At 39.6% G+C, this 16,065-nt stretch overlaps 1 protein-coding gene across 2 annotated transcripts in view; it reads right to left on the bottom strand.

Moving 5' to 3' along the window:
- LRRC34 (leucine rich repeat containing 34) overlaps window positions 1–16,065 on the bottom strand; it is an 89,189-nt gene that overhangs the window by 49,268 nt on the left and 23,856 nt on the right. For both annotated transcript variants that reach the window (XM_069213195.1, XM_069213196.1), the window contains 2 exons: window positions 14,005–14,120; window positions 10,520–10,584 (listed from right to left, as the gene is read on the bottom strand). In XM_069213195.1, the coding sequence (XP_069069296.1) occupies window positions 10,520–10,584; window positions 14,005–14,120 (181 nt within the window). The remainder of the gene's footprint in view (window positions 1–10,519; window positions 10,585–14,004; window positions 14,121–16,065) is intronic.

Here is a 16,065-nt window from a genome sequence, read left to right as displayed (position 1 = left end):
TACGCACAGGACGGAGACCTCCAGTACCAATGCTGGCCAGGGTATCTAAAGCTCTAGAACTCAAACAAGGTTCCATTTGCTTAACGGTGAAAGAACTTGGAAATAACAAAGATAACCACAGAGTAATAAACATAGTAGAAATAAAACCTCACAAGTGATAAACACAAGATAATAAAACTTGTACATATACATGTACTATATATATACATACTACATCATCTTCCCTCCTTACAATGGAAACAAACAAATAAAACTAAATTTCAACCTAATATGAAATCATTAAACTTGGATGGAATTTTGACAAGTCTGTGACTCCGCGTATGCACTGGTTCCACAGCTAAAGATGTTGCAGAGGCATCATCACAAGAGTTCTCCATATGACTACGCTCTTCGTGACTTGTTCCACTGTTCTCTGTCTCTTTCATCCTCGTGCTTTCGATGAATGTACTATCCAAACTAGCATCTTCCCTCCCTTCATATATATTTCGGAAAATATCTCTTTGTGATACAGATATAGGAACCACACAGTTCCTGTTCCACCATCCTTTACCCTCCAGCAAGACAGACGTTTTAGTAACTTTAATTACTTTAACCGGGAGAGAAAATCTTGATTCTCCCTTACATGTTTTATGGGGTTTCTTGATGAGAACCCAATCATCTACTTTAAGAATAACATCTTTCACATTTCTTTTGACATCATAATAATATTTCTGCACGCTCTGTTTCTCACCTACTCTTTGTCTTAATTCTTCAATATCTACATTCACATCCTTATTACATAATAAAGTCATCCAGGACGGTACTAACTGAGATCTAGATTCTCTACCTCTAAGAAGAATAAAAGGAGAAAAACCAGTAGTAGAGTGAGGTGTATTCAAATATGCCCATACTTTCTCATTCAAAAATTCTTTCACATCAGAATTGGTTGCAATAGCAGTTTGAATGCCTTCTTTCAGGAAGCGATTAGCCCTTTCAACTAAACCATTAGAGGATGGACTATACAAAGCCACTCGTGAATGTCTAATGTTAAACTTTTTCATAAAGTTCTCCATCTTGGTAGATTTAAAATGTACACCATTATCAGCGACAATTATGGAGGGAGCACCCTCCAGACTGAAAACATGAGACAAGAACGCAATTACTGAGTCTGTGTCAGCATGTTCAACAAATTCATAGTATATCCATTTAGAAAAATAGTCTATGGCAACAATTAAGTACCTCATGTCCTTGGGTAACAAGTGGAAAGGACCTGAAAAATCCATAGCTAAACTTTCCCAAGCATTAGAGGAATGTTATGCAGGGGTTTAGTATGGCACTTCCAGTGTTTATCAGACACCACACAATAGGTACATTTATTAATAAAATCAGTCACATGCTTATCAAGACCAGGCCACCAATACTTCTCTTTAAGCCTCCTGGAAGTAGCTGAAAATGCCAAGATGCCCCTCATGTGCCGCTTTTATCAATCTGGATCTCAAGTCACTCGGAGGAACACAAACAGAACCTCTCATGCATATACCATTTTCACAAGACAGTTCAGCTGCCACCTGACAGTATGTATTCAGTTCACTGCCATACTTTCTTTGATTAGGCCACCCATGCTTGATATGGTGCATTACTTCTGACAAGAGCGTATCATTAGACATAGCTGAATTTCATTCTTGCTCATTAAATAAACCATCTGACGCTGAGACAACGTCAAGTGTACCAATTACACATTCAATGTCCTCATTAATGGGAGTCTCTCGAGAAATTGGCAGAGGTAAACATAAAAGACAATCAGCTCTACCATTCTTTCCACCAGATAGATACTTAACATCCAAATTGTATTCCTGTAACTTTGAAAGTAACCTTACCAGTCTGGCAGAAGCTTTTCCAAGACCATTGCCATCCAACAGAAAAACAAGAAGTTTGTGATCAGTATATAGAGCACAACGAGTGCCCCAAATGTATGTTTTGAATTTATGCACTGCCCAAGTACAAGCTAGAGCCTCTCTTTCAATGTTGCTATAATTACTCTCTGCCTCAGAAAGAGCTCTGGACGCAAAAGCAACTGTATGTTCCTGTCCATTAACCCATTGACCAAACACCGCTCCTAAACCCTTCAAACTAGCATCCACCGTAATGAAAGAGTTTGCTGAAGGTATAAAAGACTTTAAAGCTGGAGCAGACAAAACAATTTGCTTGATAGCTGCAAACGCACCACTGGCTTGATCATCCCAGACAAATTTACTACCCTTTTTCAACAAGGACCTGAGAGGTTGTACTATCATGGCATATCCATCAACAAATTGCAAGTAATACTCACATAAACCGAGAAATGAACGGAGTTCGTCCTTGTTAGTGGGAGAAGGGGCATCCTTAATAGCCTCTAAATTCCCCTGTTTAGGTTTAATGCCTTCCGCAGTAATTGTATGACCTAGATATTCTACACTTTTCACCATAAATTTACATTTCTCACCTTTAATGGTCATACCGTGATTTTCAAGAATGGAAAAAATGTTAAGTAGAATTTTATGCTCTTCAATATTCTCAGTGTGTATTAAGATGTCATCTTGAAACGCACACACATTTTTAAGATGACCAAATAGAGAATCCATTATTTTTTTAAATACGCTCGCTGCAGACGCCAAACCAAAAGGCAACCTGAGATACTTGAAAGCGCCAAAAGGGGTTACAAATGTGGTGAGTTCTTGAGAGCACTCGCTAAGAGCAATTTGATGATACGCAGAACGTAAATCTATTGTTGAATTTTTTTTCGAGGTGCCCAAACTAGAAATTAATTCTTGTATACGTGGAAGAGGGTGACAGTCTACAATAATATTCTTATTCAGAGACCTGAGGTCCACACATAGTCTTAAATCACCATTCCTTTTCTTTGTGAGCACAACCGGCGAAAACGACTCTGATGAATCTGTGGGAGCTATGATGCAATCTTCAACTAATTTGTCCAGCAAGTCCTTCAATTGTCCCCTCACAGAGATAGGAACAGGTCTGACTTTATGTGAAATAGGTATGGCAGCATCTTTAACTCTAATGCAATGTTCAAAACCCTTAACTGTGCCCACTTTGTCTGCAAATATTTTGGGAAACTTTGCTATAAATGGTGCAGCATCAAAATCAGTGGAAATATTATACACACTAAATTCAGTCACACCCAAGGGCATATCACCTAAAGTTATTGGATCATCACATCCAGGACGAAGAATAATACCCAATTTAGCTAGATCCTTCCATCCAACAATGTCTCTACCATTCAATGCCACATGGATTGTAGTTACAATGCACCTTCCTAATATGGACACAGTGGCAGAAAAACATCCTAGAAGATCAATATCATGATCACCAAAGGCCTTGGGACTTATGTTTGCTTGTTGTAACATTTTTGATGCTGGCCAAAATTTACGATAGGTCACATCAGCTAATATAGTAATAGGTGCACCTGAATCTGCCATGACTAAAATTTCTTTGGTGTCAATAGTTGCCTGGCAAATTAGTCCTTTGATGCTCAAAACCTCTCTTCCTCTGCGAAGAGAAACATCAACCGTCAAAACAACGTTGGAAAATTTCTTCGTACATTCTTGAACTGCATTTTCATCCTGGGAATAGATATTGTTAACTTTCACTCTCATACCACTATTGATTTGCTTGGGATTACGATTAAATTGCCTGCAAACAGCTTGAAAATGACCAATTTTGGGGCATTTTAAACATCTCTTACCTGAAGCAGGACAAGACTGGCTATTACTAATGTGACTACGCGAGCCACACCGGAAACATGACAAAGAATTTCTACTCTGTCTTGCTACTCTTTCATTAACATAACAAACATCTGCATCATCAAGTACTTGGGTAATACTAGTTTGTTCATTTTGCCCACATACAACTTTGGATGTAACAATAGACCTTTCAACAGCCTTAGCTATATCAATAGTTTCATCCAAAGAAGGATTGTGACATGCCAATAAGCGTTCCTGAACTTTTCTTGAATGACAATTGAACACAAACTGATCTCTGATATGTACATCCACATCAATGCCAAAATCACATTTTGCCGCAAGCACACGCAAATTGGCAACATACTCATCTACTGATTCATCTACAGTTTGCTTGCACATTGCAAAGTTAAACCTTTCGAGTAACACATTTGATTCGTCAGAAAACTGTTTCTTAATTCTTTCTTTTCCTTCAACATATACATTCCACACCATATTATCACCACTCCCAGAAGGAGAAGAAACAGGAGGCAGATTATCAAACACACGTTGTCCAGCCACACCAAGATGATTGAAGAGAAGAGCAAATTTCCTTGCAGGTGAAAAGTCATTGGCATCAATTGCAGTCAAATAGTTTTCAAAAATTCTTAACCATTCAGTCCATTTGATATCTGGTTTCCCTCCTTTAGATAGAAATGGTGGTGGCTGAACAACTAACTGATTTGAAGCCATGCTGTTACATATACTGCCCAAGAGATAAAATAAAATTGTACACGTTATGTAAACAAAAAGAGTTAAGCATTGTATAAGTACTGTTCTGTAAATTGTTACTGCTGTTTCCGATAATTCACTGGAAAATAAAATAAGCTCCGCAGTAAATTCCGTAGACACTCCCGGTAAGCACGTGTAACAAATTTAGCAGCTGCTAAATACACGCTTAACAGGATGCACATATGCCGCACTAAAATGTGGACAAGACATGGACAGCGAGACACACTCCGCGTCCTCGCACGTACAGCGCGGTATCCGAGCAACCGAGACGCTGTGAACGTCACAAGCGTCACAACTAGGGGCGTGCGCCGTAACGTGGCATCTACAGTTGTACTGCGCTCGAGGCAGCGCTCGCGGTCCAAAACAACGAATGCTGCTGTGCTGCACGTGTCTAGAGTTGTGCGCTCGAGACAGCGCTCACGGTCTAAAGCAACGGCCAACGGTAGTATAAAATCTTCGGTTCAATATCCATAAAAAACAAATAGAGTCCTCACATAGTCTCCAGCGTACCGTCAACACCAGGAAAAACAGGAATCTCGGCAACACGACAAAAATAAATTCTTGTAGGCAAATGGAACAAGTGCTGGTTGGTGGACCCGTAGATATCTTTAAGTAAACACGACTTCACCCCATTCATGGTACCAAATGTAGAGTATGAGATCGTAGGCAATTTCTTCTTAAATAAGTTGAAGCACAAAGTTGGAAGAAATATGTATATTTATTCAAAGGTCCACAACAGGCACAGACACGTACGCACAGGACGGAGACCTCCAGTACCAATGCTGGCCAGGGTATCTAAAGCTCTAGAACTCAAGCAAGGTTCCATTTGCTTAACGGTGAAAGAACTTGGAAATAATAAAGATAAACACAGAGTAATAAACATAGTAGAAATAAAACCTCACAAGTGATAAACACAACATAATAAAACTTGTACATATACATGTACTATATATATACTTATACATGTACTATATATATACATACTACAACGTTATCATAAAAACGCACAATGATAAATAGTTATGTTAAGGGTGGCGCAAATTTTTGATGGTAGACACACTGGAAGGCTTGAAATAGGGGGAACAGTCAGAAACGTTCTCACAGAGGTTTGCGGTATTTATGGTAAATTTGCCACTTTATGGTATTCTCGCAGAATACCCGGGGAGCTCCTGGAAATCAATGGCAGTCAAAGGGGGTTATTACACCTTTGCAGGAGGTGTTAATCCGTCCCAAAAGTGACGGTAAAGTGACGGATATACCACCAGCCGTATTATGAGTCCATTATATCCTATGGAACTCGTAATACGGTGGGTGGTATATCCGTCACTTTACCGTCACTTTTGGGACGGATTAACACCTCCTCCAAAGTTGTAATAAGCCCCATAGTTTTCGAAGAGTACTCACATACATAAAATGCATGCGCGAAAAACCTGCATCAGCTACATTTGCAAATCTAACAAACCTGGCCATTTGTAAACGTACACTTTTTGTTTCCCCATGTGAAAAATATGTTATTCTTGTAGAGGAACCACTTCTAACCCACCCCTTTTACTTTTGATGGACACTCTCTGCACTCCCAGCCCAGATACACTTTTTCTTCAAAATACCAATAAATTAAAGGTATATACCAATAACAGGTAACTCACGGAAAAATATGATTTTTCAGCAACAACTAATTAGAGTAAAATCCTAACACAGTACTTTAGTCCAAATACTGAAAAAAATGTTTACCAAACCATTTTGTATAAGTTAGAAATGGGTTTAAAGGAAATATGAAGTGGGGTGGCTGTGTACTACCCGAATACTGAGATTTGTATATAGACCTACAAAAATATTGATTCTAGAATAGCAACTATCAAAATAGTTTTAATGTACTTATGTAGGTAAGTGTAGATTTACTATCCTTAACTCCATAGCCATGTACCTTTACTAAATATGTAGCTTCAAAGTATGAATAGTTTGGAATTCTATTTTCTGACATATAACCAAAGTGTGATGGGCAAATGAGGATTTGTGCCATTTTTTATTTAACTTACTCTGATAGTTTCCTCACAAGGAGCAACAGAGTGATGATGGTGGAGCAACCACAAAGTGCTTTCAGAGTCCTGTCCAAATAGCTATAAGAGTCAGATATACTATTTGTCATTATGCGTTTGTCACACTGAGAACTTGGCAAATGTACTAAATTAAACTGTGCAAGCAGGCTACAGCAATGGGCTGGCCTTTAATGTTGCCGCTGCTCCAGCACTAACCTTTTTACTTGTGGCCTCCAGTTAATGGTCATCCCTATCCGGAGCAAGACAGCACACACAAGCTAGGTTTTAGATCTTCTTTCTGCTACCATGCTAACTACTGGATCCCACTTAGCCTGGCCTGTTACATACTCTGCAACTCAATAAAGCATTTAATGCCAACCTGGGAGCGAAACCAGGAGAAGAAGCAGGATTTTACATAAGGGTGCAGCCTTCCTCGTGTGTATGGTCCACCTAAGGGATGATTCTCACACGGATTCCCACCTTCTCTTTAAATTCATAAAGGGAACACCATTTCTCTTTGATGGGCATACATAGTTACATTTTGATGCAGCTCTTTCAGTCAACGGGGAAGCTTGCTAATTTTATTAGGAGAGTATACTGACTGATCAACTGGTGGCACTGCATCTGACAACATATTAATGCCAATCATTGTTCCATTCAGTTCTGCTTTGCTTCAAATCTGTCTTCTTCCTCAATCCCTCATTCTAGGCCTTCCTCTGCAATGTTTTACACATTCTCATTCTTGGACTTCCAATGTTTTCACAATGAAAGTAGAATGTGAGATCTTTGGTAGAGATACAGATATGTGGACAACTAAAAAAGTAGACAGCAAAGTTGCCATATGTGTAACCTAAGTAATCAGTTTAGGTCCTTTGTACCTATGTATGTATGTGGTATTTACATATTGTGAACCTAGTCAAAGGCAGCAAAGTGCTTTACATGGTCAAAAGCAGGCATACAGTCAATGAGTGAGGGATGCTGGTGTGTGGACTGTTACTGCATTGTGATGCGTTGTTCTTTAAAGAGGTGCATCTTCAACCGTTTCAGATCCTGAGGGCAGAGAACCAGATCCTGACTGCCAACTGCCAATTTTTGTTTACAGTTCTTAGACTCTAATCTAATGGTGCTCTGGTTGTAAGAGTGCTGAAAGCCCCCAGAGATGGCAAGCTTATCTGCAAGAGAAGAGGTGATGCTCGACGTGATGGCTTTGTAATTATACAGTTGGTTTTGGAAATGATGCAAGAGTGTAGCCAGTCGAGTTACCACTATCCAGATGTCCGAGTACAAGGGCTTGAACAGCAGTTCTGCAGTCACCTTCTGCACACAATGGTTTCACTTTCTTTAGAAGTGAGGGCTTGTGCCAAGAAGTCTTTGTTTTTTGGCAATGTGTTCCTTGAAAGTTAGGTTTGTGTCCAAGGTGTATCCAAGTGACCCTGCATTTGGTGAATGTTGGTTCATGTCACTGAACCAGGATGAACTATATTTTGCTTGTTGTTCTTGGCAAATAACAGGAATTATCCCTTGGTTGGGTTGCGCTCCAGGTAGGCGCTAAAGCCTGGAGGCAATGTTTGAAGAGCAGGATGTCCACACCAGGGTGACTTTAAGGCACAGTTGTGTATCATCGGCATATTGGTGAATCTTCATACTGTTATTTGTGAGTAGCCACTTAAGGGTCCCAATGTAGTGGTTGAAGATGATGGAGACTTTGGCACACTGGAGAACTCCAGAGTAATGGGGATAAGAGATATCTTTAGTACTTAGAGGTGCTAATGTGAACATAGCGGTGTCAGTTGGATAGGTGCGAGGAGAACCAGTGAAGGACAATACCAATGATTCCCATTCGAGACTTCATGGTGTAAGTAAGGGTGAGATGGCTTACTGTGTCAAAGGCAGAGGCAGTGGTCATCTTGATCTGTACTCAGGATGACATTGACTACAATGTGTATCATACGGGTCTCCGAGCAGCAGCGTGATCTGAAGCCAGATTAGTAGTTGTGCATGAGATAATTAACACTGATGTGATCCTGCAGTTCAGCATAGACTGCTTTTTCAATGATAAAGGGGAGAGAGTGATGAGGCAGTAGTTGACAAGGTCACTGTCCAGTGTAAGTTTCTTTAGGTTTAAGTTTCTTTAGGAGTGGGAGGATCTGGCCTGTTTGAGAGTTCCTGGGAAGATGCCTTGAGTGAAAGAGACACTGGCACTAGTGAGTAGGGGTGAGTGAACTTCCATGGAGAAAGATTTGATGAAGGATGAGAGTAGGAAAACATCTTCATAGGAAGCGGTTTTGAGAGTCCTGACTATGCCTGTGAAATATGATAGAGCTCGGACCTTGCAAAGTTTCTGGATGACATTACGAAGCCACGAAAGGCAGCAGTACTACACACTGATGGACAAGGCAACACCAGAACAAACAACAAAGTGAAATGCATAATAGGATAACATTACCAGCACTGTGATAGATGGAGTGTACTTTAGACACAATAAGGTAGTGGCTTGTGCTCTTTGTTTATTAGGGCATAATAAGCACTGGAACATGATTTTTACCATTCCTATCACAGGTATTTTTCTCTGAACTAACAATGCAACATTGACAATTAGCGACATCAATCGTTTTTCTTGAAAATACCCTTTAATGTAGTTATTTTTGCAGGACATCAGTCAAAAGGCTTCTTTTTCATTGATTTTTTACACAATAAATTCAGATATGCATGAACAGAAACATATTGTTCCTGAAACTAGTATTAAGTGGATTCATGGTGCTTCACATTGGCTAGAAGGACAGGTATCGGGCCCTTGCAGGTACACCATCAAAGGGCTGGTGTGTCAAAACTTTGAAAAAAGAAATATACAGTAAGTAAGTAATTTGTTGTGGCAGGGATGAAATGAGCCTCCAAAAGAAATTGTCAATGTTTCCAGAGACTTTACAATTTAGGTGACTAAAATTAATGCTTCAGTATTCCAATCAAAGTCAAAAGGGGAAAAGGAAATGTGATTTTGAGAGAAGGAAGAGAATAAACAGTTATCTGGGATGTTCTTAATTGTTCTTCACTGGATTCCTCATTTGTTTGAAAATGTATTAGATATTGTCTAAACAGCAGCTCAGTAGAGACACATCTTATATGTGGTTTTACCATCTTAGAACCTAATTTGCATGTGTACTGGGATAGGTCTTTAACAGCTCTGTTTTCACAGATCCTCTTTTTTAATTTTAGAAAATGATTGTTCATCTTATGAATATCAATTATAGTTACTAGAATGATTATGCTTAAATTCATCAAGCAAAAATTATCACCTTTAACAAACTTGTATCTCTAACTCTAAAAGGTTCATAAATATTAGTTCATAATTCAAGAAAATATAATTCACTGAATACAGGATGTGTTTATTATATTCACTAAAAATGAGTTGCTTCACCGCTTTTTCAGTTAGGCCTGGCAGACGTTATCCCAAAGAAAGATTCATCACTTTTAAGTCTTTTTGAGTTTCTCCTACCGGTGGTGATGCATGCGACAAACCTAAGTAAACTGCATAACCAACATTGATCACTAAGATGTTGCTGAGTTTCAAAGGAATCCTGGAATTGGTGTCAGTCTATCCAAATCAAATATGAGGTTTCTGGAAGCCTTCCAGGAGGTCAATTCTGAGCACTTTAAATGCCTTCCTTTAGTATGGCGTCTTCTCATGGGATTGCGCTGTTCACTAGTCTGGAGATTGTTGCTCTAGTTTTTGTCTTGGTAGTCGCTCCAGAAATCCACTCTCTACAATTATTTCCAATCAGTACTGATTTTCATCTCTGTGGATGATTACCCTGCAATAATATTCTGGAACATGTGAAGACTATTACAGGAATAAAACTGCAACTACTGTGTTAAGAATTGTGATCTTTCTGCTTGAAAGAAAACAAGTAAACAAAGTGAAAAATGTAATACGATTAATGTTGAACATGCTTTCGTAATGTAATCAAGCGTGCATGTCCATCATACCTAAAGTCATACCTGCAATAGATTTCCAATGTGTTTTGCTCCAACATCAGTTAAGGTATTATATCTCAGATCCAGACCTACAAGACAAAAATAATCATATGATGCACAAATGCCTCCTTCCAAGACAAAGAATTAAAGCAGGTAATAACCCACCATATCTATTTGTATGCAGAAGGTCCTCTAGAAACATATTACTCAATTAGGGCAATATAAAGAAGACTTAGGCCCCATTAAGGTTGACTTTTGTCTGGTGGGTGATTCAGAGAAATGCGTACAACACATTTCTGAAACTTGATCAGTTCATTTTTCCTGTGTATAGATGTACATGTATAGGACGTGAGACTATCTCAAGCTACAAGGTAAATAATATGGAATTCACTAGAAAGAGATTTTTTATTTTATTTCCTCTATTGTACCCATTTTACTAGGGCCCTTATGTGTATTGGAGGTCTATACAAGTCTTTGTAATTATTTCAGGTTACTACTAGAAGCTGGTCCAGGACAAGCCAGCACAAACAGATGAGGCTGGAAACATGGAATATGCAGATAAGAAGACAATATAAATAAACAGGGGTTCAAATACCTATATAATTGTTTTTCCTGTCTGGTTTTATTATAATATTGCATGCATTGCTCTTTTAGCTACAATAAAATTAGTACAAACAAGAATGGGGCTTTACATGCCCCAATAACATGTACACATGTTGATCGTACCTGGCAGAGTTTAAAAATAATAATTTCTATCCAGAGAATACCAGCACTACAGAATTGTATAACGGTATCATAACAACCTCCAGGACTCTGGAAAACAACTCAGAAAAATGCCAGCTGCAGGATTAGCAAGAGTCAAAACACTCATAAGCAGAGGTTGTGGAAGTATTTAGGTGACAGCCCCATTAACTAATTGTATGTGATATCAGTTTAAGTAGAAAGAATCATTGTGAGTGAATTAAGCAATAACTCTTGGTGCCAATTTCTTAAGTAATTTGCTCTTCTTTTTGGCTTATGGTGGAATTAGTGCTGCTTGTGGCACTCTTGACAGCTTTTACCCACAGTTTGATGCAGCTCATATTTTATTGCAGGAATTATGTATTATGAAGTTTGGCAAAATATCGTAAAGAGTGGTGCAAAGAAAAAAATGATATAAAACATGTCACGTGAAAGAATTGTTAAGGCTAATTCACTAACAAGATGATATTTAAGAATTTAAAACCAAAGTTTATTTTTGCCCCCCTCTGATGGTGTAAACTTTATTTTTTATAATGCATGCTTGACTTGATAATTTTACAGTTATTTGCATAATTGAACATATTATTTTATAAGTGCTTTATCACTTTCACTTTAAAAAAATAGTAAGAAACAGCTCAACACCAATTTCAAACCGGATTCACTTATTTTGGCAAACAATAAGTAGGGCTAATAATGGTATTGGTCGATGACCAAAAATAAAATAAAATAGCCCGTCAGTGTTCCTATTTTTCTCTACACGTAAGGACGCCGCCGGATGACGATTATCTTTTTATCCGAAACAAACAGGAATTAACATGAAAAATCCACACTGGAACCACGTGCAATATCCAACCACAATAAACTCACAATAACTAATACTACAATATTTAGACCACAACTCCCCCATAGGGAGTACAGGAGTAAGACATGGAAAGCAGTTAGAGAATAATAAAATGAGAAGCATCTGTCACATCAAAAGGACCAGCCGCAAACAATTCTTCTCTCCAGCCTTCTCCTAAAGGACTGTCCCAGGTTTACCATAATCCAGCCTCTGTTTCATTCCTCAAACCAAAATCCGATTAAAGTAATGTATAATCCACATTTTGCCCCCTGCCTTATTGAACACTGGTCCAACATATCTAAAAGCCTTTCGGGATATCTTCCCTTGTCTGAAGGCCTTGAAGGCACGGTTAAGGTGGCCTAGAAGACTGAATTACCAAAACACCTTTATATGCATTTTTATGTCTTTTTCGAGGGGTGAGTATTTTTATTCAAATCAAACCTATCCATGGGGATTACTAGCATTGCTTTTAAGACAACTAAAGTAAGGTGTTAGCACCTCAGCCGCAGGAGCATGTTTTGTCCCATTTGCAGATTTCTATTGTCTTCATTGTTTTAATAATCTCTATCCACTCATTTGCCAGCTGTCTTTCTTTTTAGCCACACCACAGATACACTGATGTCCTGTATAATTTCAGTGTCCAGACTTTTTATGGCATGTTTGAGTGCGCTGGGACCACCGGTAGCTGTGTGGCATTCAGAAGCACTCCTCTCTCTCGAGTTAGTATTATGATGGAGTCCATAGTGATTGCAGCTGAACCACTGGTTTTGCTCAAGGCCACTAGAACCTCAGGTATGTTTGAGACGGAATGCTGGTAACAAGGTACGGATTTCTAAGAAGGGCAATGAGTGCATAAGGCAAAGGCTTCAGGATGCAGAGGCGGCTCCTCCATAAGGGCAGAGGAGCGTCGTCCCCACCCTCCCCCCCCGGCACCGCCAGCAGCAGCAGCTGCAAAACCTATCTTTATTATCCTTTTCTTTGAAAAGGGTTGGGGCCACAGCGGTGACGTGCACTGAGGGGGAGTGCACCTTCACTGCGCATGTATGTGTGGCCGGCTGTCTCGGGCCGGTCAAACCTTCATGCGCAGTAGGCTCTCTCCAGCCCAATAACACAGTTGCCGGGCTTGGGAGAACCTGCACAGGCTCCCAGTTTGCCTGGGAGTGCCCTGGCTTGGCGCAGGACAGCTGGGAGCATGTTCCTGGAGCGACGATGCAGGAGAGAGAAGCAGCGGGCGACGGAGAAGGTACGTTTTTAAAAAAAATTCTTTAATAAATGTTAATAATGTACTAATGCCCCCCCTCGCATGCCCCCCAGCCCCTCCCCCAGGGATTCCTGCGAACCGCTACCGCCAGGATATATCTGAATTTTCTCTATCTTAGATTCAAAGACGTTAAGCTCTGACTATACTTCTATTTCTCAGCTCTAGATAGACTTGTTTCCTCTCATCTCCATGTTGGTCCTTGACCAACCTTCCACTAGCGCTTACGGGTCCCTGTAGCCAGGAGTATTGTACATTACTGGATGCTTCCAGACAGAGGCAAGATAGAGGGGGCACTGTACTCTTCTGCATGGATACCTAACCTTAAATGGCTTCGAGTACACCTTCCCTTGGGTGACCCCGGCACACCCACCACCTGATGCTGACTAAGAATTCATCTCTCAGAGCTGTTGAAGTACTGGTAACCCATCACATGTTCACTTTCTGTTTTCAACTACTTTATGTTATAACCATGTGTATTTGGAACTATTTCCATTGAGCTACATAACTACATTTACGAGTACGAAAATATCATGAAGCACTGTTTGGCCTTCTAGCACATAACTTTCCCCAAGGGCAACTACTTTAGTGTGTGAAGTCAGATTGGGGAACTAATTATGCTGCATAATAACGAGGGAGACATTCTGCAAATAACAACTAAGGGCTTACCTGTGACAAATAAGTTATTATATAAGACGGTGGCAAGAACCATAAAATCGTCATCTGACACTCTCTGTACTCGCGTTAAGCGGTTATTTCCAGCTATCTTGACTGTGGTTAACAACCTATTGAAATGCAAAAGACAAAATATTTTAAGCATGGACAATGGTAACGGTTCTCAATTATGGTTATGGAAGTATCTTCAAAATGTATATAATAATGAAATTACTATAGTCAAATATAATTGTATTTTCCCTTTCCCAATCGTAGATGAGGAAGAATACATCATTTTCACAAACACAATTCTAGTCTTTAAACAATTTATTGACTTAAATGTATTTTTTTGAAAGAACGTTTCACTGAAGAAAATTCAAAAGATGACAATGTGTGGTGTGCACAGAGCGGTAGGAATTACAGGTCGTTCATGGAGTGTGGGAATGGGGAGATTGTGATCCAGGCATTAGGTGCAATAGTCCTATGTGGGTAAAGGGTCCCAGAGGCATTGAATTGGTAAATGATGCATTTTTCCAAGGACCTGTACTTTTAACAGGTGACTCAACTCACAATGTTTTGCCCTTGGCAACACATGTACTGAAATGCTTGCTTGAGATTAAATCTTGAATATACCTTCAGCAGAGTTCTGTAAGCAGCAAATATGTGGAAATGGAAATATAGCTCACATTTGTGTAATCTTTACGAATTTAACTGTTTGAATAGTGGGTCACCCTTGGATTTCTCTGCCCTCTTCCCATATTCACCTTCTGGTGCAAGGCCAATCTTAGATTATACTTTATTTCATCTATCTACCTATAATCCACCCAAGCCAATCTAAATTATTCAGCACCTCAAAACTTTGAAAGTGACCTGGCAGGATACTGATTTTGAAACCGGACCACAGTGGGGCTCACATTGAGAAATAAGATCAGCCTTTACCACTATATGGCAAATTGATTTTCTTTTGAAACAAAACCTACACTTTACGAGCATAGCACAACGTGCCTGGAAATGGCCAAAGAAATGTCTCACAGGGCTTACAACGTGGGTGATCCATTACTGATTTGAGAAACATTGCTCACTGCCTCCTTTAAGAAGTTAGGGCCTGATTTCAGTGGACGGGTTACTCTGTCACACCGGTGACGTAGATTTCGTCCGCCGAAATAATGGGATTTATATTGCGGCGGATGGGATATCCATCACCGTTGTGACAGAGTAACCCATCCGCCCAAAGCTAAATCAGGCCCTTAATTCCCACTTAAATGACTAGCAGTGACTAAAGAAAAATAAAACATATCACACTGTTAATGACCAATGGTAGTTTTCCAATGAAGTCAGAAAAGCAAACCATGGTCTTCCACACAAAGGAGAAAATGATGCAGAACACGGAAGACACACCCAGAATCACATCAATAAATGATCTATGAAATACATTAAAATAAATAATAGCCATAGTAATACCTTTTAGCCAGGTGCCACATTACAACGAATAGTATCTGTGAAAGGTGTCAAGGACCTTCATAGGAGTTCTAATTAGGGAAAAACATGATGGATAAAGAAAACTACTTGGCAATCTTGTAATTCTTTATTGGACATGAAGATAAACACTGAGGTGATCAGCGAGGTACCAAACTCTCCTTGATATCTAGAGGATAAAAGAGCCAGGTATAATACCCAGAGTAGAATCCAGTATAAACTCCAACTTCCAGAAGCCAACCATAACGGAATAAACCATAAGGGGCGAAGAACGTGACCAAACAAACTGGAGGATGAATGCAGTGCCACTTATCTTCCTCTTGTGGTTGTCTCATTTATATGTACTGCAAACAGGAACTGACACCATATAAAAAGACCCTAGATTGGGAATCTCAGATAGTATTCTATGGACAGGCCATCATTTTGGAAAAGGCTGTTTATAAGGTTTGTCCATGCCCCCATCTTGGAAATCATGGTGTTTGTTTCACCGTCTAAGAAGCCCAAGTTTGAAATCCTTTGTGCTGTGCTAAAATCCGCAGTCCCATCACTACCCTTCACACTCTAAGCTGGTTGGGGAACACCCTACCATGTGACCGTGAG

The sequence above is a fragment of the Pleurodeles waltl genome, chromosome 11 (assembly GCF_031143425.1).
Source record: "Pleurodeles waltl isolate 20211129_DDA chromosome 11, aPleWal1.hap1.20221129, whole genome shotgun sequence".
NCBI lineage: Eukaryota > Metazoa > Chordata > Amphibia > Caudata > Salamandridae > Pleurodeles > Pleurodeles waltl.
Note: the sequence above shows the minus strand (reverse complement) of the source record. Positions and strands in the feature narration are given on the sequence as shown.